This window comes from Mauremys reevesii, linkage group 15 (genome assembly GCF_016161935.1).
Source record: "Mauremys reevesii isolate NIE-2019 linkage group 15, ASM1616193v1, whole genome shotgun sequence".
Taxonomy (NCBI): Eukaryota; Metazoa; Chordata; order Testudines; family Geoemydidae; genus Mauremys; species Mauremys reevesii.
This window is the reverse complement of record NC_052637.1, coordinates 39,004,684-39,027,794: the sequence shown is the minus strand read 5'-3', so window position 1 is coordinate 39,027,794 and position 23,111 is coordinate 39,004,684. Positions and strand designations below refer to the sequence as shown.

The 23,111-nt window shown below is 41.4% G+C and overlaps 1 protein-coding gene across 2 annotated transcripts; it reads right to left on the bottom strand.

Annotated features, from left to right (window-relative positions):
- Positions 1-507: 507 nt before the first annotated feature.
- On the bottom strand, positions 508-21,471 carry PRKAR1A (protein kinase cAMP-dependent type I regulatory subunit alpha). Of its 2 annotated transcripts, none has more exons than XM_039500463.1 (12): positions 21,328-21,471; positions 19,346-19,413; positions 18,327-18,505; positions 10,378-10,551; positions 9,536-9,627; positions 9,213-9,274; positions 8,622-8,668; positions 7,500-7,658; positions 6,532-6,592; positions 5,890-6,011; positions 4,960-5,041; positions 508-2,953 (listed from the first exon to the last, which is right to left on the bottom strand). In XM_039500463.1, the coding sequence occupies exons 3-12, from the start codon at positions 18,501-18,503 to the stop codon at positions 2,781-2,783; spliced, it is 1,149 nt and encodes a 382-aa protein (XP_039356397.1). In that variant the 5' UTR covers positions 18,504-18,505; positions 19,346-19,413; positions 21,328-21,471; the 3' UTR covers positions 508-2,780. The 2 variants fall into 2 exon arrangements, with proteins under 2 accessions (XP_039356397.1, XP_039356396.1); XM_039500462.1 differs by having other exon boundaries at positions 21,293-21,456.
- Positions 21,472-23,111: the final 1,640 nt, after the last annotated feature.

The window sequence follows — 23,111 nt, the reverse complement described above, 5'->3', positions numbered from 1 at the left end:
TATGAGATGGAAGTGGACAATTTAGAGAAGCTTATGAGCTCCAATAATGGAGACCAGGTCAACAGTTTGCTATCTTGAATGGGGTAAAGCAAGGTCAGTAGTAGCTAGATTAGGGGAAGGGAGAAGAAGCACAAGATGCAGATTTTACAAACATTTATTCTATTAGTTGTTGTGTGCACCAAATACCTGTGAACAGATGCTAGACAGACAACTGAGAATGGTCAGGGATCCAAAAAAAAAAAAAAAACCAACCCACCATGTTATGTGTCCAAGAGGAACAGCTTTGCTAGCTATAAAAACAGACCACAGGGTAAGTGCTGTGAAAGGAATTCTCATTTGTGAGCTAAGCGGTGATTTGAACTCAAGTCTGCAGAGGTAAAAAGCTAATGCATTAAGCTACTTAGCTTCCTACAAGTCATTAACAATTCATCCTTGAACACCACAGCAAAATAAAATTGGGGGGGGGGGGGGAGGAGAGAGAAAAAAAAAAAGACAGATTGCATTTAAGAATTTAAATCATTTTTATTGCTTTACCTGCCATTAGGACAATCTATAACAAAAGGAATAATAATATATTAGCACATACAGTACATCAGACTTATATAGTCAGATAACAATACAAAAATGGTCCTCTGGTTGACTATAGCTCTCTAGGGCAGTAGACTTCATAAATTTGCTAAAGGTGGCCTAGCAAGAGATTACTTCTAAAGCCCTGAATGTTAGCTAAGGCAAACTATGCCAAATTGTGGTTTCAAACATATTTAAATTGCACACAAAGGTAAAGCTATAACTGTGATTAATATTTAACTCAGACTTAGCTGGTTTATCTTAATCTTGTAGGTAAAACTACAAAAGGGAGTAAACAGCAAGCTAAAAAGATGCAATAGTGAAACCTGATTAGAAAGCATTATATAAAAATGTGCATTTTTTTGTGGCGCTCTAACTAGTTTACATAGGTGTTTTTGTTTTTTGGTGCATCAACAAGGATCAAATCAAGCTTCAAAGTAACTAAAATATATGAAGAAAAAACCTAGTTAGACTGAAAACTGAAGAAAATAGTTTTAGAAAACTAGTTTTATTTACTCCTGTAGAGCACTGATAGGAATCCTCCACTCAAAGTTCTTTTGAAAAACAAATAGTTCACACAAGGCAAGCATTTCACAATTAATCCAATCACAAGGAGTTTGTGGATATATCCCTAAAACCGCAAAGATCTGATACTGTCAACTTTGTATTTATGTCTGATGAGCACACATTTTTAAAATGTCTACAAGCCTGGAAAGTAGTCTACCATGTCCAATTACCTCAAAAAGGAAAAAAGAAGGGATCCATCATTTAGAAACAGTTGCAGAATGAATACAAAAATGCTTGCTGTCACTCCCAAATACAACCCTACTCTAGTTTATATAAATTACAGTTTAAAGGAAACCTTAAGTTGCCTACATTATTGAACTGTGGAATTCAGTCAAATTTGTTGGGTAATATTGGTATGCACAGAATAATACAACACAAAGCTGGTAAATACTGAAATACATTTAAGACTCAGCAACAGTTTCCAAAAATATGTAAAATATTTTCTCATGTGAATCTGAAAAGCTGGGCAGGAAACAGAAGATGCAGTATTTGTGTTCAGACTAACTTTAAAATGAAAACTAAAAAGGTAAAATAACTTCTGGTTGGTTTAAAAATATATATACACACTTAAAAACAATAGAGTAGCAGGAATAACCAAAACATTCACTTTTTCTGCCTCACATTCTCCCCAGCATCTCTATTCATCTCATTGGGCTAGCTGCTCCACCCTGCATCTGATGCTGGTTGTGAACAGGCAAAATTAGTTTCCCGGGTACCAAGGAGTTAACTGAGCAAAGAATCTTTTGAAGGACAGAGTCAACTGTGAAATAAGTAGCAAGCAAAAGTTACAGGGCAAAACAATGTACGCTTCCAATTCCTGCACTGCATCCGGAGCACAAACATTACTATTTGGCACTAGCTGGATAGTTGTACAATTCTTGTGCCAGTCTAAGGACAAGTGACTGAAGTTAAGAGTTTAACCCAAAGTTTGGCTATGGTTATGAACAGGTATGATCTAGAGGGGTGAATCCACAGCTGACAACAAGACAGGCAAAGATCAGTTGCAGTGAGGGTCAGGGAACTAAGTAATATCTGCAGCAGTTGACCAGAACTATAAATCTTAAAAGCTTTTACATGAAACCTGACAAAACATAACCAAGCAATCCTGAACCAGTACAAGGGTACAGAGTTACTGCTAACTTCCAACTGTGGCTGTAACAGCAGCTGTTGCCTCAGAATTGAGCTGAGGATTACAGTACCCAGAAAATTTAAATCTAGAGAAGCTCAATTACAAGGGCAGTTCTCCTTTGAAAAGAAATACAGTAGATTAGGACCACAACCTAAAAATATGAACAATTTGAAAAGTATCTGTAAAAAAAATTCTCCACTGTTACATCCTTACTCTATGGCAATTAGCTTGGTGCCAGGAGACCTCTTCACCAAAAAGCAAGGCAGCGGTGGCCCAACTTGGACACTAGACATTGCATAGAGAGAAGCAGTAACAGCAAAAGTCTCCATAGAACTCTTTCTATTTAACGGGATAGAGAGAGCACAGAACTAATGCTCTAAAATAAAAATGGTGCTTTGATAAAGCAATTTTTCTTTAAACAGACAGGAAGCTGCAAATGCCAGTGGCCGTGTGGCTCTGCACAAGGGAATAAAGCAGTCTGCATTCGTGAAGCATGTATTTGAGAGGGAGCAAAATTTCAGACAGACAGGGATACAAAGCTGTTGTACTGCTGGATGTTTCGTTTGAGAATATCCGAGCACGGACCCAGGACACGCTCAAATCGGGGTCGGTCAAGCTTTACACATTTCAATGGGCCACGAGCAACGACTGTGGCAGCACGAGGACGGTTCATCAATAGAGCTATTTCACCTGGGATGACAAAGTGAGAACACGGTTAAGAACTGTAGCTACCACACTATTTAAAATTGCTACAAGAGTGCAGAGTAGATAACCCCGGGTTTTTAGCACTGATCAGAAAGATCTGTGAATAGAGTTGTATTAAAAATGAAATCAGTGTTTAGAAACCATTGAAGGATTGTCAAGTCAGCTGCTTCAAGAATAGTGTCTTCTATGAAGGTAGACTTGTATTTGAAAAAAAAAAATTGGGGATACTCTGGGGTGTTCAGGACAGTTTGCTGCACTGTCTATTTGTATAGGTTTCACTATTCATAGGCGGGCCAAGTCATTTTTCTAGTGAATGAGTGGTAAACAAAAAGGTAATAGGTAATAATTGGAGATATACCAATCTCCTAGAACTGGAAGGGACCTCGAAAGCTCATCGAGTCCAGCCCCCTGCCTTCACTAGCAGGACCAATTTTTGCCCCAGATCCCTAAGTGGCCTCCTCAGGATTGAACTCACAACCTTGGGTTTAGCAAGCCAATGCTCAAACCACTGAGCTATCCCCTCCCCATAAAAAAGTAACCGTTTACAGTAAAGAACCTGCATAGTTATTAACATGTTGTAGAAATGACTGTTTATTTATCTTATCAAAACATAAGGATTGTAGGAGCTGGTATCAGAGGACATCTTTTTAAATGTAAAAACCAACAAAGCACCATTTGAATACAACCAGCTCTGAAATCTATGACTACTAATTTGAGAGATAACAGTTCCCTTAGTTTAGATATGCTTTGGCAGCGGGGTAATGGAGATCCCATATCGGGAAACCTCTAGCTTCCCATTTAAGAAAAAACAAAGTCAAAAAGCTTTGTTTCAAAAACCCTGTTACAGTTGTTAAGTAACAACACAGTTAACTATCACAGAGCCTACATACCTAGAACAGAGACATGTTCAACTTGGCAGTTCTATTTCCACCAGAACATTCTGTACCTATGTGTAGCAACAGTAACCCCTACAAATACTTAAGTGAAGAGTTTGAGGAAATAGACATTTTTCCCTGATTACTTTGCATATACTCAACCTCAATGGGTTTTTTGATAGAAAGTTGCACTTCCAGTTTCATACATCTGCCTGAGGACCCTGCACATTACTAGTCCTCCGCATGTTCTTCAGGCTCTGCAAGAGGCTAAATGCTAATTAAAGCAACAGCAAAGCTGAAAAACTGAATAGGCCATAGGTAGGCTTCTGCACAAAAGGAAAGGAGAGGGAGAGAAGGCCTGTGCATTTCTGCATTGCTCTTAAGCCATTCCAAGATATTTCTTTAAAACTCAGCAGAGGAGTTAAAAATAAAGCGAAAACGGACACAATTCAAAAACTATTTACTACACTATTTAAAGATTGCTGGACCCAAAAACAGTAAGTCAACAGATTTAAAAAAAACAAACCCTACATGATCAAGTTAGTGTCCATTCGAAAAGCAAAGTAATTTACAGTTAATTTTACATTACCCACAAAATATAGTCTTAAAATATAAAGAAATGTATATTTCGTCACAACCTTAACAGATGCAACATATATACACATTAAAGCCCTTCTGAAGAAAGTGTGTATGTACATGAAAGACTTCGTTTCAAGCTGATTTACATCGTTTTCCATAAATCAATAAATGTTATATTCTATCCAACTAAATATTTTCCTTTGCTATCAATGTATCAATTTTTAAACTAAAAATACAGAGGCTAAAGAGGTCTTCATAATGGAAGATGGTTGAGACCTTGGAACTAAAGGAGATGGTACCACCTTTCCACAATACATGGACTTCTGAGCTTTTAGTCATTTACATGGTACTCAAAGGATTATCAGTGTAGTTACAGAAGTTAATCAAAACAGATATTCTCAAACAATTGGCAGATAACCAAATCCATCCTGCCACTATCACCCTCTTAACCCACAGTAAGAGAGATACATCACCCAGCTATGGAGACACACAAATGACAACAGTGCAGCCAATTACACCTGCAGCAATGTAACTCACCAAAATAATCAGAAGGTGCCAGTCTGCCCACTTCAACAAATTCTTCATTCTCCGACCTCCGCTGTAACACCGCAGCTGTGCCCTTTAATAAATCAGTTATTAGTAAAAGGAATTTGCCAATATCATTTGAAACATCTTAACTTTCACAAGAACTCAGCTTCATTGCAGCGTGTCATACAGGAAGTGTCTTATCCATTAAAAACCCCATTACACACTTCACGTATGTCACTATCCATTCATATTAAAACAAGGGTCCTCTGGGTCTCTCCTTTAAATCCTCTTAGGATGGTACTTATATGCATCATAGAATTCCTACTGCCTTCTTTGTTACTTTACAGGCATCATATAATTTGATTAGCAGGAAACACTCAAGAGATAATGGAACCAGTAACAAGAAACGTTACTAGCCATCTCCTGATCTATTCCTCTGTACTCAGAAAAATTAGGGAAATAGTGCAGGTCTGAGAGGGCAATACTATGGATTATCAAGACAATTTAAAAAAAAAAAGTCCTTAGAAATATTGTGGTTCATATATTATGAAACTAGCAAGGCAGTTTCTGGAGATGCTTGCTTATCTAGAGATGCACTATAGCACATACCAGAACACCTACAGCTACTTTCAGGTATAGGACCAGAATAGTTTTACACCCACCAAAAGAGGATATCTAGGGTTTCCAATTCCCTCGGCTAACAGGTACTTGAGTGGGTTGATTTATGGACTAGACCAGCTACCTCACTGTCTTGGAAGTGTCATTTGTAAAAACAGCAAAGCAAGTTTACATTCACCTTGCCTGGGCTCCCAAAAGTGTAAGTTTTAGTCACATCATTCTCAGAATTTTACAGACACAAGGAGAATAAAATAAATTCTTAGAACCAGATGTTTAGTTTTGTGTAACTCAACATACTAAGCAGAAGTAACATTCACTTACCTCTAAGATAATAAAGAACTCATCTCCTGGTTCTCCCTGCACCACAATTTTCTGTCCATCCTCAAACTGTACCGGTTCCAAGGCATCAGCTACAGTGAGACGCTCCCACTTGTCCAGAGATTCTAAACAAAGTCAACAGTCAAAGGCTTTAGTATGCATCATGCAATCTCTGTTCCCACTCTCAAAACATTACTCTCTCTCTGGTAGTACACATTTGTAAAAATCAAGACCTTAATTATAATAGTCTTAGGCTATGGCTACACTAGAGAACTTACAGCAGCTCTCAAGTATAGCCACTCTAAGCCAATGGGAAGAGAGCTCACCCCTCAACCTAAATAATCCACCCCCAACAGCAGTTATGTAGACAAGAGAAGTTCTTCTGCTGACATAACACTGTCCACACCGGCACTTAGGCTGATGAAACTTATGTAGCTTGGGGGAGAGGGGTGGCTTATTTACACCCCTGAGCAATACAAGTTACACCGACATAAGTGTAGTGTAGACATTGCTTTAGGATTATGCAAAAAAGCAGCACACACTATGGACTTGGTTTTATCAGATTACCACTACAGAGATTTAACTGGGTATCCACCTCAACATCCGCCATCACATCAAAGTTTAAAGTGAAACCTTCTCACTCACCCAATATAGATACTTTACTAAGGAATTCTTCATACATCTTTCTCTTTCTCAATGTACTGCCCTGTTAAAAAAATCCAAACACCAAGATAAGCTTTTATTTTCTACTCATAATTTTGTAGTAGTTTTAAAAGAAAGTTAAAGATAAGCCACAAAAAAGGCCACACAATTCAACAAGACTTAATATACTCTCTTTTAAGGGACCAAATTTGCAAAAAAGCATCAGTGCCTTCAAATCTCTGACCTCAGTGAGATCTGAGAGTGCTCAGCACCTCACAGAAGGCACTCAGGCAAAGGCTTGCACAATATACTGTCCCTAAATACTTTAAAAAAAAAAAAAAAAAAAAAAGCATTCTTGTAATGAACTTTGATAAAAGTTCAAGATTTGCCCATATCCATTATGATCAATGCTTTACATAATTTATAGCCCAATACTGCAACCCTTACTCATGTGAGTAATAATGCTGGAGTTTAAGGGACTACTGGCAGGAGTAAGGACTGCTGGATCAGCCTCAAGTTTATTCTAGGCTGCATGGTTGACTGTAGTCGCTTATGACTATTTAAACACAGACCAGCAAAGTGGCAGGCTAAGAGAGTAGGAGAATCAAAGTCCAACAAGAGCAATCACACTGTTATAGCAGATCAAATATAAGCACAGATACTGCATTTGTAATTTAAGACGTGTCTTGGCCTAACAAGGCACACAAAATCTTTCCCTCCCCTTCTTGCCAGACGCACACAAAATCTGTGTGAATGACAGCACTGTTACTAGTCATGACCTAAACGAGTCTGACGTTTCTTTTTATCCAAGATACAAGTCCCTCTGCATGACAACGCAGACAGAGGGCCTAGTGACCAGATCACTCTAGGTCACAAAAAGACATTTCCATTGAGTAAATATGCTACCTTGAATTAACTGCACAACCCATACATTCAAAACAAGGGGGGGGGGGGGGGGGAAACGAACTTGCCATAAGGATTCTTCTATAGCTGTCTCTGTCAATACCCCACAATTTCACATTTGTTTTTGCTTTGACAGTTGCTGCTCTGGGTGTTCCATAAATCAGGGCAAGTTCTCCAAAGCTGCCGCCTTCACCAACGTTGGTTGCCCACTCGTTGTTCACATATACCTGAAAGGAAACATATTGGTCAACAAGGGCAAACAACTGGCCACAAAGATACTTTAACATTTCCTCTTATTGTGTGCTATATTTTTAAACTACATTACACAGGGAAATATTCTAGTTTAGATCACCCCTGAAAGACTGGAGATTATTTAAGCATGAATTTGGCACCATTTCCAGGTTGTACTGAGATTTCAAAGACTTTGAGGAAAGGACTGTCTTTGTATGTACTATCATAATACTACTTTGTAGGTATATTCCATTTTTCATCCAAGGATTGTGAACTTAAGTCTCAGAACTTGATAGACCTGTGAAGTATTAACTCAGTTTTACAGCTGGGGAAACAGAGAAAAGATCACAAGAGGTTATAGCAAAAATTGGAATAAAACCCAGGTCTGTCTTTACTAGTCCTGTGCCTCAACTACAGGAGTATATTCCGGGGGTAGTCAATAGGTGGGCCAGATGCTTTTGAACGGACTGCAAAAGTCTATTTACTTATTATCAGCATTGTTATTTTTGTCTCTGGCATCTGGACCTTGATTATACCTTGACCAAGAAAGTTGGACCTTGACAAACAAATCAATCAATCAATAAATAATTGGATTACCCCGGTATACTCTCTCTCCCTTCGTTTCTGTGCTCATATAGCATGAAACATTGTCAGCATTCAAACTGTTCATTTGGAGTCGCACAATATAGGATGTGTTCATATTCTAAACAGTTGGGCAGTCCCATCCACAGGGCTGCTCAAAAGGAGCAAAGAGTAACAGACAAAATAAGCTTTCTTGAGAAGGATCCTGTTCTAAAGGAATATCCCAAAAGAATGGATAACAGAACAGTTCTGCCAGAGAAAAAATAATTTCTCATTTTCACATAAAGAAAGGCCTCAAGAGGTTACTAGTATTTCTGCAAGGGGTGGATACATTCGCAGTTAATACAATTAAAATCTCAGCCATTACTAAAGCTTACATCCATTTCTCCTTGATCAACAACATAGAAGTTATCTCCTTCATCACCTAAAGAAAAAAAAACAGATACAAAATTCAGTTGCAAAAAAAAGCTGTAAAGTGATTCATGTTTTATAAAAATGGCAGAGGAATATTAAAAAGGCACTTTGGGGGTTTAATACATTAACCCTCGGCACCATGCCTGCCAGAAGATGCCTCAATAGGGCTAAAAAAAGGGCATTGCCTATTTTATGCTGGAAAAATGTGTCACTACAAGTGCATTTCCTCATCCTACCTGTGCCAGGGACACCTGCTGTTATGAAAGAGAGCAGCAGCCTTACCTCTCCCCAGTAAATTCACCCAATATACTCTACAGAACCATCAAAAGAGTTTTCAAGCTGCTGATACAGACAGGGATTACCTGCAGTGACTCCACTCTCCTTTCCCCCCGGTCCCAGTCCCAAAGTAAGTTGTGGTTCACATAAAAAGCAAGCAAGCAGGGTCTACCAACAAGTGTTCTTACAGCCATAAGGGCAGAACAACAAACTCATGGATCCAGAATCTTCTCACAACCTACAAATTGTTTCATTATCAATGCAGCACTGTCACTTACCTTGCTGGATCACAGTCTCGCCTGCAATGTAGGTGACTGGGAACATAGCATCAAAGATGTCACTGGAAGAGATTTTTCAAAGTTATCAACAGTTTGGTTGCCTGTTATATGCACATGTGTTACTACTGACATTTGAGAGAGATTTTTCAGGATTTCTCCAGTTATTGACCTGTCTGGACTGACTACTCCCATAAAGCTGTTCAGTTTTGCAAGTTGTCATTTGTTTAAAATGTTTGTTCTTTAAAACACTAAAAGCTTTAAAAAAGCAACAGTGAAATCATACTATTAGCAAAGCAGAGCCAGATTAAGAGATTAACTCCTACCTTCTTTCGTTATCATCAAGATGGGCAAACAGCACATTCTTCTCAATTGCTTTAGCCAAAGCAGCCATAGTCTTGTAATCTTTAGGAATAACCTAGAGCATAATCAAAACCAAAGTAACTCCGATTATAAATGTTGAAGAAAAAAATCTTTGCACTTAGATGGCCAACTAAATGAATCCAATTACCCCAATAAAACATTAGTATGGCTTCATTTTTTCTTTCAAGTGCTGTAGAAAGAAGAGGAAAAGCTTGTCACATTTTAAGATCTGTTTGAGCCAGTATAAAGAAAATAGCATAAGTGATCTCTTAAGGTTAACTATACAATTCCATGCTGAAGTTTGCAATTTCTCTCGCAGACCCCAAGGATCTGTTTTGACCTGGGTTTGCTCAAAACAAGTAGTAATATACCCATAAAAGATGGAAGAAAGCTGTCCACCATAATGGTGCACTGTACTGAAATTCTGCCAGAGACAAGAAACAAGAAAACATATCCAAAGATTTTATGGAGCAAGACAGCGGAACAGGATGTGATTTGTCCAGAAGTGGGAATGGCTCAAGTGAAACCAAAGTCTTGTTACCATGCATCACAGGCTACAACCCAGAGTAAACATGCTGGCTTGGCATGACTGCTTTGTAGACCTACCACGTGGGTTAGCAAGGCCACACCAGCTGGGTACTATCCAGAACTCATGCACAAAGCTGCAGTGGTTTGATATGCATTTATGTAACATCATTGGGACAACACAGAGGACAGCAATATGCCCCCCTGGATAACAGAGAGGCGTAGATATGACCAAAGATTAGATTTGCATGGGTTTGGGAATGGTTAAAGTATAGGCCACCTTTCTAACGTAAGATGCAGCATCTTCTTCTGTGTAGACTTCTGCACTGATGGCCCCACGTCTTCTTCGGCCCTTCACCACAGGGTTCATAGGTGGAGGAGGGGAGATTTCATCCTCACGCGAGTCTGAACGTGATCCAGATTTCTGTTGATTCAACAACTGTTTTGCTTCCTCCTAAACAGGAAGGAGATGTTTCCGTGTCACATAATCCAAGGGTAAAAATGCAGTTACATATCATATTCCAGTTCAGTCTGCCAACATAAGAGATTCCTCTCTACTATTAATCTCATACTATGGCAGATGGGAAGATACTTCTATAACAGTAAGGCTGCTATGTTTTAAAGCAGCATAACAGACACAAGAGTCATTCAAAATCTATTTCCCTTATTAAAATAAACTGGCACTTTCACCCCACTCTTATGACATAACCAATACAGAATGGAGGAACTCCACCTTTTAAGTGCTGCTGCTTGCATAGGAGGTATTCAACAAGTGAGCCCAGTAGTTTTTCCCTGGACTGAGTTGTTTTGGGTTTTTTTGCTTTTAAAGACAGAAGAGCAGTTACCCAGAAAGCCATGTTATAGAAGCAGCTAGAAAACAAGGTCAAATCATTGACCAAGAAGGTATTTAATAACCTTAGGTTATTTTAATAGAAACATAAACGAGTTATTGGATGGATATTAGTGTTCATAAATCCAGCCATTGGTTTACATTCCAAGCCACAGATTTGTTAGCTTTTATAAGAGGTTTTTTTTTCCCCCCCATACTGATCACTTGTCAAGTTGAGTGAGAGACACCAGACTATCAGAACTGAAGTAAAGTTAAATCTAGCCAGTCAGTCACCCAGAACACTGGTTCCTCTATATGTAGATAAATCTCTGCATTAAGCATCTTCACATAACTATCATTTTCATATGACTTTGTATTATGCCTGTTCATATAACCTTGTATTAAGTCTTCCCATATAACACCTCTATTTTCAAACAACTTTGTATCAAGTCCTTTGATATAGGAACTCTGCATCAGATCCTTATACATAAACTTTCTATTGAGCCTTGGTATAATGTTATAGCCCCTAAGGATAATTAAGGTAGAATAAAAATGTCTTTTCACGAGGAGTAGAAGATCTCCCCCTTTTCATCAACTGCCCTGTTGAATGAATGAGGTGTGAATGAGCAAGGCATGGAAGGCAAGCACCTCCAGACAGCTGCAAGGGCTGGAGAAGGGATGGAAGCCAGATCCAAGAACAATAGAACTTGTCAAGTGGGCTCTATAAGAAGATCAGACACATTGACGGCCTTGGGGGTTAGAAGCGAGCACCTTCTTTTGAAAACACCCTCTTTGAAAATTAATGTGGCAGCATTAAGACAACACCCAGAAGGAAGCACCACCGATGACCAACTGACAGACAGATTTTGCATCTGGTATAGATTTGCATGAGAGGGCAGCTGCTATAAACGTGAGGTGTCTTGCAGAGGATCCTGGGTCTTGTCAACATCAGAGCATTGATCCGGATCAACAGAAGCTCCACCCCTCTCCCATCTAACTCACCTGGCCAGTGAAGTTAAGGGGAGCAACTAGTTAGTAACACCACCACCATGACGGAGTGTGCTTGTGTGTGTGCGTGCATGAGTTTAATATATATCATATGCATATGATGTAGTGTTGATTGATACACGTATTATCAATAAATGTGCGCTTTGCCTTATCCTCCCTGAAAAGATCCTGTGCAGTACTTTAAGTACAACATATATGCAATGAAGGAGTTGACTCGGGGTAGGTCTACACTGCAGGTAGGAGGTGCTATTCCCAGTGTAGACAGACTACACTAGCTCAGCTCAGCTCAAGCTAGCGCACCAAAAATAGCAGTGTGGACGTTGCCACACTGGCGATGGCTCAGACTAGTTGAGAGAGTCCATGCCTGCCTGATGTCCTGGATCTGCACTCATGTGGCTGGCTCAAGCCAACACCAATGCTGCAATAATCACACTGCTAGCTGCAGTGTAGACAATGAATTAAGTAGATTTGACGTTGCTAGAACCAAAAGTGGAACCAAAGTATTTAAAATCATGACAGCTTCAGCTAAGTTTTCCAAGCATTTTGGTATGGAACTTTGGGATAAGACCTTAAAAACTGAGGAACTATCTGCTGCGCCTGGATCCCAGGCCACTTTTAATTGCAGGCTCTGATCCAATGTCCTTGACCGACCTCTCCCCTCCCATGTACCGCCAGGCCGCGTTCTGCTTGGCTGCCATCCTCCATTCCGGATATACATGCAATGCCACTTAAATGCTATGTATAACCAGAGTGCTTTGGAAAGAAAATCAGATAAACATTACAGCGAGTTCACATTTTATGCGTCTTTGCTGGCCAAAGAAACTCCACTGGCCTGTTTAGTCAGTTTCACTTCCTGCTTCTCATGCAGGAATGAAATAGTGTGTGATGTTTCAAAGAGCTGGGGCATATTTAAACTTAATTCTTTCTATTTTTAGGGAAGAGTCCATTACACTCAGGTTTTGTTAAAAATAGTTCAATGACATAAGGGTTGGGTTTAAACTACAGTATTTGACAGCATCCTTTCTATGGCATATATGACAACATCTGCAAACATTCACTCATCTTCCACAGCCCACGTCCAAGGATGGCCGTACCACACATACTCAGAATATACATAGAAAGTGGTTTTTAAATTATATCTATTTATCTGTGACACAAGATCCACTCTATTTGTTCCAATACTATAGACATATCAGGAGGAACACAACTTGAAGTCCAGTAAGTTTAAGAGTTAGGAGTACTGAAAGTAATACACAGTCCACCCCAAATTACCCTTCCAAATCTTGTCATTCAACATTCATGTTCTTTTTTTAAAATATGATTTCTCTCCCATGTGAAAGGTCCAATCAAACAATAGGGTAACTGACTTATGATACAGGGGACACAGTGAAACTAACTATACACTAAATGTTTTCAAAATTTACTAAATAAAACTGAAGAGGTAGAAATGTATCTTGCTAAATTACTCTCTCTTACAGCGTTCAAAAATGTTATACCAGACAGCAGTAGTATTTTAATTAGTATCCCTTTTATAGTTTCAGGTGTTAAGTCATTTATACCAGTTGAGACCTTTAGGTGCTACTGTAGAGCAGAGAGCCACTGTACTAGGCCCTGTACAAACTTAGTAAATGGCAGTCCTTGCCCCAGAGAGTTTACAATCTAACCATAATTTGTGATAACAATAGGTCAAAAACTCCACTTTTCCCCCTCAGTTTATAAAGACTATATATCGCAGCTAGATATTGGACAGAAACGTTTTGCATGGGGACTGGCAAGAGAATCATCATAATTACAGGGATGTCACATTCCTCCAAAACAGGAAGACAATTTTATCAGTGACGGCAACTTATGCATTAAGCCTGTACTAAGGTGTCATTTGCTGACTTGGACCCTGATCTTGCAAGCTGCTCTGACAGCTTCCAGGACAGGGGTCTTAACTGTTCACACCATCAGGTCACAAAAAATTATGGCATTAGAGACAATTTAGAGCATTTTACTGTGGACAGTCAAGCAAACATTTAACAGTTATATTAAAAAAAAAAGTTTGTTACATGTCCAAATATCTAGAAAATGTAATGAGTCTGTATAATGTGTACTATATATAACACAGAGAAAGAGAGTGTAAGTATTCTGAAGGTAGAGTTCTATCTAGGGACAAAACTAACATTTTTTAATAGGCCATTATAGGAAGTACTCTTTCAGTTTCAGAACTATTGGACTGCACAGTTAGATATTTTAATTACTTCTGAACCCAAACCTCATTAAGTGACTCAGTCTCCGTTGCTTCTGTGCAATTTGTACTTCTAATGGATGGTAGCAAATCAGCATGCCACTCTAGACATCTGAGAAAAAAGTTAGCATCTGATGGCTTAATACTAAAACAAGGAATGTTAAAAGATCTCCTTTATATCCACAACAGCAAGGTGAATTTAAGGGAAATAACCTCATTGTGGCCGTGTTTTGTACATAAGTCACTCACTGTGTCAAGTGCCCTGCAATTCCTAAGCATGGGAGTGTGTTGGGGGGGGGGGGCGAGGGGGGAGGAGAGGAGAGCATGGCACAGCACAGGGGAACAGGACAACTTAAATCTTTTTTGTATTACACAGTTATATATTGACAGTATTTTTTTTTTTTTAAAGTGTACTTATCCCCATGGACAGTTATGCCAATTTTTTAACAATTACCTAACCGACTGTAGTAGTGACCTTTGCATTATCTACATTAAACTTCTACAGCTCATAAGCCAGAGTATGAGGCCAGGCACAGTATTGTGTAGCTAGTAACTTATTATTCTTCACCGGTGTTAAGTAAGTCGCATATTTGCGGAGTAGAACACACACAAAAGTCTTAGTTTGCCACACGTAGACCAACTACATGGACATTTTATTTAAAGTGTAGTAGTTTGGTTCATATGGAAGCATTCTTCACCAAATTACTTTTAAAAGGAGGAAAAAAGGCTATAATTCCTATAAATAAGTTGGACGCAGGAATTTAATACATATATCTAGGTAGAAGTTTCAAAACTGTTTTTTTTTCAAACAGACGGAAGCTATTTTTTTTAAGGCATAAAATAATAAATCATGGTTAGAGATACATCACGTGGAAGAGGTAATCAGAAATATAGAACTACAGAAAGGAAGAGCTGAACAGTGATCTTTATTTCAGCTATATGTTTAGCCTAAATTTTTAAAGTAATGTTTCTTACTAGTGTGTTTTTTGTCCATATTGCCACAGCAGCCTCTATCTTCCCCCATTTAACAGGGTTACGGGGGTATATCAACAAATAGGTCAAGATGTATCTCTGACAAAACAGAACTTAGAAAGGTCCAAAGGCCACATTCCTTTGCAAATCTCTTCACTCACCCAGGAGTTGGAGGTGATTAATAATAGTGCTTAGCACTTGTGCTCTTCAGCCACAGATGTCAGAGGACATCTTGTTCTAGACTAAAACTTTGCTGATCTGTTATTTGATAGCTATTTAGGCGTTATGACACCTGGTTAGACTAAGGCCAAGTTTAGAATCAGTGGGCCCAATGGATGAAACTACTTAGAGAAGAGTACAATTTGTTTTTTAAATACAAGCCTGCATATAAAAATGGACTTCAAGACAAGCAAAGTGTTTAAATTCATATCATGCTTTCATCTGAGATTAACGAGAGATAAAATAAAATAAAGTGATTGCACTAGAGTCAGTTAACATTATATATGGTGATTTATCTTTGATAATACTGAAGGACCTTTACTGAAATTTACAAAAATCCATTTAGGGGGAAAATGTAAATATTGAACTACTGTTATTTTTAACCTTCTGACAGGTTTGGACTCTGAGTGAATACAGCTTACTACATTTGAAACAAAAAAATCCTTGAGTTATTTCAACCTGGACGAATACATACACTTAAGTACAGAGCTAGCAGGACCTGTTGTCTTACTAAAAAGGAATCTGAGCTTCTTTTGCCAGATTAAATATTGCATTCACTGCATGTTAGCCTACTACACGGAAACATGTGTCTTTTCCCCTTTTACATCCCAGTAGCTATTCTAACTATATACTGTGAACTAAATGCACTAAAAAGGTAATTTTGCAATATTCAAGACAGTTACACTAAAAAGTGCTGAAATGCAGAATTTAGGATCTATTTGTGATTAGAGTAACTCAAACCCCACACCGACAATCAGTGAACTTTACAGAAGTTGGGTAGTTTGCTAAAGGCATTTTATGGAGACCGTTCTTGAAGATGCAACTACACATTCAGGTTAAAAATGTAGGAAGTTGGACAGAAGATTATCCCAGTTCTTGGCCACGAAACAAGGGATGTTTTTCTTCAGATATTGTGCCCAATACTAGAGTTTGTATTAAAATCTGCAGCATTCACTGATGGATCCAATAACTAAACAGTGGTCTGCATGATGGAATCATAAGGAAGATGCCACAGTTTGTTTGCTGTTTGACCTATGCTATTCTACAGATTGAAGTACAGAGGGGAAAAACTATTAGCAAAAGTGAATTAGAATAAGGAGAAAAATATTACATATGGTGTCATAACTATAAAGGGAAGGGAAGGGCCCTCCTGTGTACAATACTATAAAATCCCTCCTGGCCAGAGCCACCAAAATCCTTTTACCTGTAAAGGGTTAAGAAGCTCAGGTAACCTGCCTGACACCTGACCCAAAGGACCAATAAGGGGACAAGATACTTTCAAATCTTGGTGCGGGGGAAGGCTTTTGTTTCTGTGCTCTTTGTTTTGGGGTTGTTCACCATTGGGACTAAGAGGGACCAGACATCAATCCATGCTCTCCAAATCTTTCTGAACCAGTCTCTCATTTCAAACTTGTAAGTAACAGCCAGGCAAGGCGTCTTAGTTTTATCTTTGTTTTCTCAACTTGTAAATGTTTTTTTTGCTAAGAGAATTTACCTCTGTTTGCTGTAACTTTGAACCTAAGGCAAGAGGGGGTTCCTCTGGGCCCTATGAATGTGATTACCCTGTAAAGTTATTTTCCATCCTAATTTTACAGAGATGATTTTTACCTTTCTTTCTTTAATTAAAAGCCTTCTTTTTAAGAACCTGATTGATTTTTCCTTGTTTTAAGATCCAAGGGGATTGGATCTGGACTCACCAGGAACTGGTGGGGGAAAGGAGGGGGGATGGTTAAATTCTCCTTGTGTTAAGATCCAAGGGGTTGGATTGGTATTCACCAGAAACTTGGTGAAGAAGTCTCTCAAGACTATCCAGGGAAGGGAGCTAGTATTTGGGAGTGGTGGCAGCAAAACCAGATCTAAGCTGGTAATTCAGTTTAGGAGTTCACATGCAGGTCCTCATATCTGTACTCTAAAGTCCAGAGTGGGGAAGGAACCTTGACATATGGATTCTGTAAATCCATATAACGAGAAGAGTGCCTGCAACTGACTATAATGTGAAGTGACAGCAATAGCCACCACAGTACTTACCAAAGACTATTGGTTTGCAGATGCAGAGTAGCATAGATAGTAACCGGCAACAGAAAAGTACTAGATATAAATATGCTGGTAGAAAAGATCAGTTACACCAAGTTTTGCCCTTAATCACAGCTTACATAAAAATGCTATTGTAAAGATGTTCAGAGATAAGAAATAATCACTCACTCAATGGGGCTAGTCTTCGTTGCAAAAGTGGACACTGGAATGTGAGGATCATATTTACACAGTGCTTTCCATGCACAAGGATCCCACAGTACTTTACACAAGGTGTGTGCAAGAATAATTTAGCTCACCTCTGGGACAGAACGTACCAGCCATTTAACAGAAACACTGAGTTCAGGACAGAAAGCAAAGACAAGTTTATCTATTTGAAATGTGGGTACAAGTCTCAGCTGAAGTACAGGAGGAAAGTCACCAAATGTTAATTCTCAGTGAACAAGTCTGGTTAGGATTACTATTTTTCCCCCGCTCACCAATATTATATCTGCAACTCACTATAGAAAATTAATTAGCCTCAATATAAAAAGTTGAACATCCATCACTAAAATACTTCAGGGTTGTACATAAAAATAAATTTAATAATTTAGGTCATCATAAATCAGGCTATATGTCCCACCTATTGACCCCAGTACCAAACTGACAGATTTTATTTTCAGTAGCTAACTTGAATCGGTTTCCTTACTAGTTTCTCTCTCTCCCCATCATATGGGCATACTTTTGGTTGCTCTAGGGATGCGTTTCACTAGTGAGCAACTGGCATTTAGCTATAGAAAGGACACTTTCTTTTCCAAACAAATACTTTGCTTCAGTTTCAAACTTAAACTATTAATAAAAAATATTGGTCAAATCTGAATCTCAGTCTTTATTTTAAGAAACTATGAGAGAGACTGTAAATAAATGCATTCTTCCCCCTGCTCCGCAGACTTATTTTTACCTTCTCCAATCTTTCAAAATATTCCCGGAGGAATCCCATGGGTCTCTCGGGTCGAACTGTACATAGCTGTACAATGCAGTCCTTCAGAAGCTGCTGGATGTTGTGTTTTTGGACATAGAGTTCACATTCTCTGAGGCTACGCTCCTCCTCGCTGGTGTTGCTGCTAGAGGTTGCCATTGCTGATGTTTAAGGAAAAAAAAAGTTACATGAACTGCACAGAGAACTAAGATGATCCAGCTGACGTGCTGCCTAGCTATGCTTCATATTAACTTTTGTTGCAGTGATCTTGCTTTAAAAAAACCCGTAACTTATCTGCAGGGCTAGTAATTAAAATAAATGTTCAATTCCCAAGTCTGTGCTCTGGCCCAGCAATGCAGAGAGGTGATGTACTTGGCATCTGGGAAGAAGTGGGAACCTTGGGTTGCTCTACAGAAATTCCCACAGGCCCAACAGGAGCAGAGGTTCCCCTCGCACTCCCTAACCCCGCTCCCCAGCTGAATGAAACTCAGCAACCCTGGCCCCCCGAGCATTCTGAAAGACATGGAGTCATATGGGCATAGGCTGTCAATTACAGCCAGATTTCCTGCCCCAGTGAGGTCCCTCTCACACCACAGAGGCAAGTTTTAAAAATATTTGAAGTATGGTGACACTTGTTAAGGTAACAGCAAAAGTCAGCTCCCTGGACAGCTAATAAAAGCCATGGAAATACAGATGTTTGCCCAACGGAGATGCTCTTTACTTCAAAGTAAAGAAAATGGGGTGACATTTAGACTAAAACACTAATTCTGAAGTATGCTCACAGTAATTAGAACTATTAGATTTCAAAACAATACATATAATGCCAGATCTTAATAGGATTTATTAGTAGCATAATTTCCAGTGCATGAAAATTTCTGTGTTACTTTATCCATTTTTGTTTATGCAAGTTGCTCTCAAAAAAGGTTAACAGAGAAAAGGCTAAAGTAAAAATATGTTTAAAAAGGCATTTACATAAAAAAAACATATGTAAAGAAAGTTACCTGGGGCACAGATAGGGACAGCTCTGGATACGCAGAGAATTTATAATGCAGTGTGCTGATCCCAATATCTGCTTTTGAGAGGGAAAAAAAAATTAGACAGAAAATCAGATATTAAACATGCTACTTAACAGTCACTGCGAAAATCCAAGGGCTACAGTCCTATTACACATGCTTTTTCCATTTAGGCACGGGATTGACAAACAGTTATATTGACTATATTGCTGTGTATGCTAACTATGCTCCTTTGAAATGTGCTACTGGAGATTATAGGAGGACTAAAGTTAATTTAGAACAACAACACTTCAAACAGGTTGCATTCTTGTCACTTATCTCAACAAAAGTATGTAGAGAAGCAGCTACATTGTAATATTTATGCAACACACACATGTGGTTTACACTGAGGAAAGGCTGCCTGAAAGTTCTACAGTTACCCCTTCTGTTTTGACAACTTGCATGCTGAAGGTCAATAAGTAGCCTAATTAAATGTCCAAGAGTAACTTTGTGGCTCCATGACAGCCTGCAAATTAGAGTCTATGGAAAAAGCATCATGATGCGGATAGACAGCAAACATGAGTCGCTAGTGGCTCAAAGAGACTACTGTGAAAAAACAATGCCAATAGAGTACATATCAAGCAACCAAGCCAGCCCTATTTTTTCCATTGAACTTTCTACATTTTGTAACAATAAAACTTATTTAAAAAGCCACCATACACAATTGCAATGACTTTACTATGAGAACCCAAACAACTCCATACTTCGGGGAGTTATAAATCCTGATCCAAATTTTGGACCTTAATCCCATCTCTAATTTTTAGTGGAATCCTGATGTGAAGAACAATCAGAATATATTCAAACCACAAAATAAGCTCCTCACGTGGGGTGAGGGAATCCCCCCAAACAGCAGCTGAAATATTAGCCTCATCCATTTGTGAGGGAGATTCCCTCATTCTGAGATTAGTTTTGGATTTATAAGCAGCAACAGTCTGAAGGAGAAAGACTTAAATAAGTGAAATTTGAAGTCTCATTGAAAACCTTTGCAAAAATCCTTTTAAGAAAGGGGATGGATTTTTAATGTTTTAAAGTCCAATGTAAACCCTGAAAACCTAAACATTTTCCTATAATACCTTCGCACTTTCAGTGAAGCAAAACTTGGCAGATCTGTGGTTTACTGGCTGGGTTTGGTGCAACACATAAAGGAAACTCCTTTCAAACTACCCCAGCTTGGGATCCCCGCCATTCAGGTGGAAAAGGTAACCCTGCCAAGTCGGATTCCCTGCAGGAGGCAGCACCCTCTCCCAGCGATCAGATCAGGCAGGATTCACATTCAGGGGTGCATGTCAATAAAGTGAAACCTCCTCTTTCTGCACGGGTGCGCAGGGCATGAAGATTTCCCCACGCCCACCCCATGCAAAACACACACACACACACACACCGCCAGCATAGCAAACCTCCTCCGGTTCTCATGCTCCCAGACAAGGCCATAACACCGTATCTCCACTATACTGCTCCCAGCCCATCCCCCTCCCCTCAGGTCTCCCATAGCACCGTATCTCCACTCTACTGCTCCCAGCCCATCCCCCTCCCCCCAGGTCTCCCATAACACCGTATCTCCACTATACTGCTCCCAGCCCATCCCCTCCAGGTAACTTCCCTCCCAAAACAAACCAAGGCCCTGCCCTCCTCCCCCACCTCCTGGGTGCCCCACCAGTGCCCTGCCTCCACCCCCAGATCTACCCCCCACCCCCCTAGATCGCTCCTCCCCCACCAGCGCCCCCTCCCCGGGGCCTTCCACGCATCCCCTCCCCGGCATCCCCTCCCGTGCCCCGCCTCCTCGCCCACGGAGCCAGGCCTCCCGCCGCTCCGGGCGCGCTCCCGCGGGGCCGGGGCCTCCTCCCGCCTCGGCTCCCGCCCAGAAGCCTGGCGGGGCGAGGCCGGGCCCGCACTCACCGCGGGGTCCGGGCGGCTCCCTCGGCCTCTCTCACCCGCGTCCCCCCGACCCGGACTCCGGCCTCGCTGGTGATCTTGGCGGCGGCGGCGGATCCCACAGGAAACCAGCTCCCTCAGCCAATCGCCGGCCAACCTGACGTCAATGCGCCTCGCTCTCACTGCGAGCCGTCACCCCCGGCAACCTTAAAGGGGACGCGCAGCTCCGTCAGCGCCTCCCGCTGAAAGGGACCACGGCGCCCCGCTCTGCCCTCCCCGCTCGCCTCCCGTTGAAAAGGCTCCGCCACCAGCCCCGCCCCTCGGGGGTCGGCCTGGCCCAGCCTCCTCCTCTCCTTTAAGGAGCGGCGCGCCCCGCCCCGCCCCTCCAGCCTCCCCCGGGGCGCGGCCGCCGCTCCCTGGGAAGGGGACGCGGTGGGCGGCGCGGGCTGGAGCCGGGCGGGGCACGAGGGCCCGGCACGTGCTGGGCACGGGGCCCCGGGTCCGGGCCAGGTACGAGTCCAAGGGCCGTGCATGGGCCTGGCCAGGCCGGGCACGGGGCCCCGGATCCGGGCTGGGCACGAGCCCCAAGGGCCGTGCACGGGCCTGGCCAGGCCGGGCACGGGGCCCCGGATCCGGGGGGCCGGGTACGAGCCCCAGGGGCCGTGCTCAGGGCGTGGGACGTGAAGACCGGGCTGGGCTTGGGTTGAGGATTGGGGCTGGACACCAGCCCCTGAGATGCTGGGCTGGGGTGAGGGACAGGCTGGGCACAGGGCCCATGTCCCAGGCATGGCCTTGGCTAAGCACTGGCCCCGAGGGTCCAGGCCCTGAGATCCAAACACGGGCTGGGCTGGAGACGAGAGCCAGGCTGGGCTGGGACTAGATATGGGCTCTGGGAACCAGGCGTGGGCTGAGCTCAATATGGGTTTTGAGGGCCTAGTAGGGGCTGAGTCCTAGTCGGGACATAAGAGGCAGGCTGAGTTGTGCCGGGGTTAGGTATAGGCCCTGGGAACTGGCTCTGAGGGGCATTAGTTGGCTGAGCCTGCACCAGCTGTGAGTCTTGTGGCCAAGTATAGGCAGGCTGGACTGGATATGGGCTGAGACAAGTCCAGGCCCTAAGGGCTTGGTTCAGGCTTGACGTACGTACCTGTGTGTCTCTGGATTCAAATTAGGTCAATCATTTTAGTTCCCAGTGTCCCACATCACTTTGGTGGTGTTTCCCCCAGCTGCCTTTCTCATGATTATTGCTGTAATGTCCAGCTTTTCATCTGTCAAATTAAATTAAAGTGTCAATCAGAGTTCTTTAGAAAGGAAGTATTGTTATCCTCACTTTACTGCTGGGTAAACTGAGGCAAGCAGCTGTGAAGTGACTTACCCCAGGTCACACAGTGGGCCATGGAGTCTAGGTCTGCTGTGTCTCACTTCAGTGCCCCATCTGAATCATTAACATCAGAAATTTAGACTCCTGTAGCTGAGGCTCTAGGCAGAGTCACTCACACCAAAGGAATCACTCCTACGCCACTGTGCATTTGCTGCATGTATAATTTTGTCTCTGTTTTTGACTTTGTCATAGATTGCATCCCACATTTGGGCCTTGGTAGGCAGGGGGCTGGGTGCCAGGCTCAGGACCAGGTATAGATCAGATACCAGGTCTGTAAGCCATGTTAAGGACATCAGCACTGGGCTCTTACAGTCTTCCTCCCCGGTGTTCTTATCCTACATTGGGTTCCGATGGAAATTAATTGAGCACCTTCATCCTTTGTCCGGAAGGAGAGGAGAAAACACCCCACCATAGGTTAATCTCCGATATAGCAGGCATAGGGTGGATTATGCTGCAACTGCATTT

Coding starts and splice junctions, on each gene's coding strand:
- PRKAR1A (XM_039500463.1), bottom strand. CDS start 18,503: ATGGCAACCTCTAGCAGCAACACCAGCGAGGAGGAGCGTAGCCTCAGA. Junction 6,012..6,531: donor TAGTAAAGTATCTATATTGG/GTGAGTGAGAAG, acceptor GACTTTGTTTAG/AATCTCTGGACAAGTGGGAG. Junction 5,042..5,889: donor AGTTCTTTATTATCTTAGAG/GTAAGTGAATGT, acceptor GATTTATTAAAG/GGCACAGCTGCGGTGTTACA.